This window comes from Cyprinodon variegatus, unplaced genomic scaffold (genome assembly GCF_000732505.1).
Source record: "Cyprinodon variegatus isolate N-32 unplaced genomic scaffold, C_variegatus-1.0 Scaffold114, whole genome shotgun sequence".
NCBI classification, from domain to species: domain Eukaryota; kingdom Metazoa; phylum Chordata; class Actinopteri; order Cyprinodontiformes; family Cyprinodontidae; genus Cyprinodon; species Cyprinodon variegatus.
The window spans coordinates 656,427-663,882 of record NW_015150567.1 but is presented as its reverse complement, the minus strand read 5'-3'; the positions used below and the strand labels follow the sequence as shown (position 1 = coordinate 663,882).

At 35.2% G+C, this 7,456-nt stretch overlaps 1 protein-coding gene across 2 annotated transcripts in view; it reads right to left on the bottom strand.

The window, feature by feature from the left end:
- cep89 (centrosomal protein 89kDa) overlaps positions 1-7,456 on the bottom strand; it is a 111,780-nt gene that overhangs the window by 100,550 nt on the left and 3,774 nt on the right. For both annotated transcript variants that reach the window (XM_015375173.1, XM_015375175.1), the window contains exons 5-7: positions 4,070-4,121; positions 2,013-2,108; positions 798-1,016 (exon numbers count right to left, since the gene is read on the bottom strand). In XM_015375173.1, the coding sequence (XP_015230659.1) occupies positions 798-1,016; positions 2,013-2,108; positions 4,070-4,121 (367 nt within the window). The remainder of the gene's footprint in view (positions 1-797; positions 1,017-2,012; positions 2,109-4,069; positions 4,122-7,456) is intronic.

Below are 7,456 nucleotides of genomic sequence, written 5' to 3'. Positions count from 1 at the left end.
ATATATATATATAAATAAAAAAAGTCATGGGTATTAGTTAGAGTTACTCATTCATGTATAAACCCTGTATTACTATGTCTTCAGTACAGGGGCCAGGACATGAGCTACAGGGGCACTGGCCCCCGTTGGCCCCTGTCTAGTACCAGCCATGTTTACACTGCAAAAATGTAAATTAAAGTAAGTCCTTTTCAATTAGTTTTTGTTGTGTAATTTCTTATGTTATGTAATCCGACTGAGAGTCATTTGCCAATTCAAATCTTAAAATTGAAAAAAAAGTCTATTTTTGCAGAAGTAACGCCCTTCTTTAAACTTTTGTTGTGTAATACTTTAGGTTATCTGTATGTGTTAGTAAGGATAAAGAATTTCCAGTAACAACATCTACTCTTATTGTATATTTACCAGATCCCAGACGCTACCAGTGGTGGTCAGTTACAATAAAGTTTACTGAAATAAGAATAGTGATACGAATATATTACTTAAGTAAGATTAAAACATTTCATAAAATACAAGGAGTCCTACATGTTTGTTTTTATATTTTTTTGTATTAGGTAACTTATGTAATTGTAACTAAGTAAATGTACCTAGTTTCTACTCACCTCTGGGTGTAATGAATAAAAATATTAAACCTTTTTAAATTTCAAATGTTATTTATTCATTTCAAGTTTTTAAACTACCGGTATCTTTCTTCTTAATGAGTGCTGAGATCCTTGGCTTTATTTAACTGTCTGATCTATTTACCAAAGTTTATGTTTATATTGGAACAAATAGTTAAAGTCGGCCATGTTCCTCCATGCTACCTGCAGAGGAACCCGTGAAGGAGGGAGCCTGGCTCTGTTCCAGCTCCCTTTCCAGGCGCTGGACTCTCTTTTCCAGCAGTTTCTCTTCATCCGCCGTCTTGCTTCTCTTCTGTTTCCGCAGCTCGGTGTACAGTTTGTTGGCCTCTGAGGATGAGTGGATGGGGGTTTGGGGCTTCTTTGCGCTGCCAGGTCGATTAGTGGTTGGGATGGGAGGAAGGGCTGAAATACAAAACTTCATCTTTATCTATCAAGGACTAAAAACCCTAAAAAATAACCGCAGAGGTTTTCTTCACTATGGTTATTCATCAATCATTACACAAACAAAAACAACTAAAAAATGTGGTAGAATGTAAGACAAAACTATTTTAAAATAAAGGCAAACAAGAAGAAAAGTTAAAGTTCTGATTTGCCTGACTGGCAGCAGCAAGAAACTGAGCAGATGCCCTCTAGTGGTCAAAGAACGTAAAACATGCTTGTTGGCAAACAAATTTGTTTCTGCTTGTTTTGTCAGGTTACAAAAACCGATTTAAGAGTTTTCATTTTAGATCTTGTGAGAAAGTTTAACACAAAAAATCCCCTGATTGTTGAATTGTAAATAAATAAATATTCCATGATTCCTGAGCGTGTGGCATGCATTTGTATTTGGAGCTCTTTTTTCAGATAGCATCACAAAACGTCATGAGGGAAGGAAAGTGGAAGAGTTAGGCAGCTCTTTTCTCTGAAAGAGGAACAACAGTGACACAAAAGTAAACCAATTAAAAACATTAGCAGGTATTCCTTAATTTATCTAACACATTTTGACTTATTTGGCAAAGAAAAGAGGACAAAAAACTGAGCCTTGAAATGTACAAACTTAAACTAGCAGCACGCCACACTTTTCGCTTATTGTAAAACGATCTGAAAATTATATATTAATGCTTAACCCTCCATCAAGTGAATCTGAATTATTTTGTTAGTCTCTGTATGCATTTTACAACTTTTTGATGTGCAATACAAGCGTATTCTACTTGATCTAGCACAGCCAGTTCTCTCCATTTATTCACAGGTATGAAAAAGTAAAACTTCTAACTAAAGGCTGGATGTTAAAGCTAAAGCTGTGGTGGAAGTGGGAAGAAACAGGAGAACAAGCAACAACAGAGCTGTGTTCTATCCTGCAGGCAGGAGAAAATACATAATTAATAGATAGAGATAAAAAGAATGTGTTTGGTAGCGTACATCGTATGACGTCCTTCTGATTGTCAGGGCTCCTTCTGAGAGACTCCCTCCTCTGTGTGGCTTCAGGATACCGGCCACTGGAATCCTCAGTGAGGTCTGAAAGTTAAGAGACCAAATGGCTTCATCACAGCTTCACCATTCAACCTACAGAGAGCCTGAGCTGTGTGAATGTGAGCATGCAGAGATCAGTTTGACAGAAGTCAGACATCATAGTTTCCCAGCATTTAAAGCCTAAACATTCATCAGGTAATAGAAACTATGATAAGATTTTAAAGGAAAAGTCTGCTCACATTCAGAATACAAACTTCTGAAAGTACTTTAAGTATGAAATTATTATACACTTTTAATAAATAAGTGTTTTCAATTAAGAGTATGGAGGCATCCATGTTTGTCAAAGAACACTACTGCCACCTAAAGGTTTCTGACGTCACGGTGCGGTATCGGGCATTGAGCAAGTCCCAGTGCTGTATCTGGTGTTTGTCACAACGCGCTATTATCCAAGATGGCGACGACCTGGGCACTATGCGAAGCAGAGAGTAACGGATTAATGACGTGTTTTTTTTCCCTCCCTCTTCACGTTGGCAATCAGACGACGAAACCGTCCGTGGAGGATCAACATCCAGCTGCCGTTCGCGACGGCATTGTCAGTTTCACTATAGCTCTGGTGAATTTTAAAGGTGAAGTCCTCTGGAAATCTTCAATAATTGTTGTTGATTGCAGATGTGTCTAGTAGTTCCCATTGATTTAGCTTGTAAAGCGGGGAGAATGGCGCTAGGCTTACCGCACCGTGACATCACTGCTGGAAGATGGCAGGAGGGAGGGGTTACTAAATTTGGGCAAAAATGGCCGCACCCGGACACAGTGATAGATATACGTATAGATATATATACAGAAGAGCCATATGTGTATATATTTTATCACTTTTTATTCTTATTTTTTTTTTTATCTTTATTATATTGTATAGTTGGATGTGTGTATATATTATATAAAACTGTAACTGGAGCGTGAAACAAAAGTAATTTCCCTCTGGGATTATTAAAGTATTTTTGATTCTGATTCTGATCGTGACGAAAAATATAGTTTTTTGTTTTTTTACTGATTAATGCCAAATTAATTAAATCAACGTGAACGTATTAGTTTAAGGTACCGTATAAATAATGACCCATTGGTTATTCCTTGCCGACTGGACTTTTCCTTTAATAATAATAATAATAATACATTTTATCTAACAGCGCCTTTCTTGACACTCAAGGTCACTTTACAAATAATACAAAAGGTTTGTTCTACTCCGTGTTTTATGTTGGCTGTTTTATTTTGCTTTAACGATCAGTCAGCCTAACGACTGTATGTGACCAGTTCTCCTTGTGCAGGTGAAACACTGAAATATCTTATTGTTTCACCCCTTTTCATGTAATGCTTTAAAACTGAGCGCTACCCTACTTACCCTACCCTAACCTTAACCACGCATACTGCACCAGACCCTCCGTACAAACAGGAAGTTAAGCTTAAAGGCAGGATTTTTATTAAAAGAAGGAAAGTTCTTCTCTTCTTCAATTCAAACACACTGTAACAGCCTATAAATCTTTCATTTTATTTTCAAACACACAGTCTCACAGTATTACAGAATAACCCTACAGTGACATATACAAGTGACGCTCTGGTCCAATATGGTTTGTTCTTTCTTTGGCTCCCTCTAGTGGTCAGGAGCACTTTGCATCATTTTATTTCTGTTATCTCAGCATTTTCTGTTTGCATTTATTTTGTTTGTTGGTTTTTGCTTCTATTTTAGTGGTGGTAGCAGTTTTTCTGTTGTATTTATTGTTTTTATTTGAAATTTTGGAGTTTGCATCAAACACGTTTTTGCAGCTTGATTCGTCGTTTGCATAAAGCTCTGACATAGAACTCATAGAAGTCTGGACCTGAAGGCCGCATGTTTTCATTATTAAATGATTTCTTCTTCTTTATGCGTTCAGCTACTGGTTATTTTTTGTTTATGTCTGTGAAAAAATCATCATGTTCTGAAGGGATGTGTGAAACTGAGTGTGTAAGGTCAGTACCTGGAGACGGTACTCTTCTTTCAGACATCTGAGCGCCCAGAGGAGTACTGGACTGGAAGAGAGATGGGTAAAACAAAAGGGAGGTCAGACAGATAGTGAGACTGAATATTGCAGAGCCTACAGACTCCAAAGGTAACATACAAAGTAGAAATACAAAATATTTCAGTGATAAAAGGTTTGAATTCTTGGTTTCATATATGAATAAAACAAGATCATAAATATTGAGCTAGATTAAATAAGCAAACACCTTGTTTCAAACTGTGCTTTGAATGGTTTGATATACAGAAAAATTATGTTCATCAGACAAACACAAATGCAGCTTAAATCCAGCCCCGAATTCAATCCAGCGATTACCTGAAATATTAATCAGAGACGCTGTTTCTACAAGAAAGTAAGATCTAAAAAAAACATTTAAGAATTAGAAATGTTATCATCTTTGATCATATTTTCAGTTTGTAAATCACTATGCTGGGTTTTTGCTGTAGAACTGTTGTGTCACCGCTAGATTCTGAGAAAAAGCATTCCAGGTGGAAACAAAGCCCACTGGGATGATTGCAAATGAAGCAACAACAAGCCGATGTTCCAGGCATGTCTAGGTTCAGACGCAGGATATAAGGCTTCAAGTTAAAAAAAATAAAAACACATCATTGATCACAGTAAAGACTTTAAAGCAAGTAGAGAAACACCTGTAAGCCCCTGGGAGGAGAAATAACTACCATGAATCGCAGCCACCAAGGAGGTCTGCAAGGCTACTTTCAGGGATACAATATGGCCGACATATAGCTGGAGTCATAGAGACAAAGCCTGCAAAGAAAATGTGATGTGGCTATACAAAAAAAAAAAATATATATATACTAAAGTAGAGCAAGTGTGACAGCAAAAAAAGAGAGAAAAAAATAAATAAACGCTTAAATACAACAGGATAATATTCACCATTAGAGACCCACTGACTGATTTAGGACATTTCTACACAGAGCCATCAAAGTGACCATTGAGGTCGAAATTAATCTTGTAATTTACTGAGCGCCTTCTTTCAATAAGGAGCAAACAAGGATAAAATAAACACTTTTTACATTTTTTTATTTGTCGTTTAAAAAAAAAAAAGTTTTAAACTAAATAGATTAAATCACAATTTAAGTTCAGTTAACACAGATTCTTTTTAAGCAGATATTTGGGTGAAAAACATTCTCTAACTCATTTAAATATGAAAAATAGATTAACGAACAAATACTCAAAACAAAGAATAAAACTCTATTTTCATAACAATTTGTCTCTCAGAAACTCCACCAAAAAGCAGATTTTTTTCAAGTACAGTGAACCCTCGCTATCATGCGGTTCACTTTTCACGGTCTCGCTGCTTCACGGATTTGCATCATGCATTGTTAAACTTTATTGTCAAACATATTAATGGTGGCATGTCGGTTTATAAGGATCTTTTGGCCCAGAAGAAAAAAGAGCGACAACAACTATAACTATAACTATGTTCCTCTCTCTAAAAAAACACACCTGCACACTGCAAAAAATGGAAATCTAAATGAGTCATTTTTGCTTAAATTAAGTGCATTTTTTCTTGATTTGAGGAGGTAATTGAGATAATTTACCAGTGGAACAAGCCAATTTACATTTAAAATAAGAAAAAAACAATTGCTTTGTCTTATTTGGAGTGCATATTATCTAATTATCTTGTTTGTTTTTTTTTAATCACTTAATTTTTATTTAAATTTTTGCAACTTACACAGACATATACATACAAGCCTACATTCAGGCTACCGCTCAATATGGTAAAGTTTTAAAAAAGAACAAAACTTTGAAAGTATATACAACAAGTTAGGCTTAAAAGTAAAGTAGGTCACATGGTTAAACATAAGTAGCTTACAAACATAAATATAGTTAGTAATTAAATAAGCAGCACTAATGGGATAAAAATTAAATAGAAAATAATAAGTAAATATAAAAAAAAATACAATAGAAATTGAATAAAATAGAATGAAAGAAAGAAAAAATGATAATAATAATAAAAAATAAATAAATAAATAAATAAAAGTTTTACTGCATTAATATGGTCATGGCCGGTTTCCACCTATTTAATTATCTTGTTTTAGGAGTAGAAATACTCATCATCTTATTTCTCTGCTAAAATTGAGGGTAAATACACTCAATTTAAGAAAGTTTTTCTTAATTCTTGATGTTTTTTGTAATGCACCGCAGGCTTTAGAAGAAAAAAACGCCACAGAGCAGATTCAGGATGCAGCGGCTCCGTCAGAACAGCAGTGAAATACTGTACTGAACACGTCAGTCACTATTTGTCCTACTGTGCTTTATATTTTTTTTCATTATTATTTTTCATTTTCTCCCGTTCCAATCCGTCACGGCGGGGTGGTGCTGATCAATGCAATATGAACCCTTCAGTTCGTGTTGATGATTAAAATGATTATTTATTTATTTATGACTATATTATTTTACAGTACAGTAGTTCAATTCAATTCAATTCAGTTTATTTCTATAGCGCCAAATTCACAACATTTGTCATCTCAAGGCTCTTTCCAGTTCACCAGATCATCCAGTCAGATTGATTCAAAGTTTTCTATCTAAGGAAAACCAGTTGATTGCATCGACTCATTGACCGGAAAGCAATCCCTCACACCAACCATGCTTGTAGCGACAGTGCGGAGGAAATCTCCCTTTTAACAGGAAGAAACCCCCAGCAGAACCAGACTCTGCACTGGAAAAACTATCTAGAAATAAGTAAAAATTTCTTAAATTAAGTTACCCTTTTTACTTAAATTAAATTACTTAATTTCTTAAATTAAATTACCCTTAATTTGAGTAGGTAAATGAGATAGTTTGAAAATGGAATGAGTATTTCTACTCTTAAAATAAGATAATTAGATAACATGCACTTGAAATAAATGTAAATTGTCTCGTTCCATTGGCAAAATGTCTCTTTTATCTCCTTAACACCAGAACAAATGCACTTATTTTAAGAAAAAATGACTTCTCTAGATTTCGATTTTTCTCCACTGAGTGTGAGCGGGCATCAGCCGAGGCCGACTGGGGTTCAAGGAGACAGAAGCATTCTTAAGGTAAAACTAAGACTTTCAACATCTCTAACTACAAGGTCCTTTTTCTTTTATCATTTAAAGTTAATGTAAAATATTAAATGTAAATATTGGGGTACCTCAGGGTTCTGCATCAGGTCCTCTACATTTTAGCCAATATATTATTGACATTCCTAAAGTTTGTTTGAATTGTTTTACTTCTCAGACATCTGCAAATGACACCTGTGAGTTTAAATATCGATAAAGGATCAACCTGCTGTGTATAAACCAGTAACCTGACTCCGCCAGATGGATTTGCTCCGCATATCCATCTGGAAACCTTCCGTTG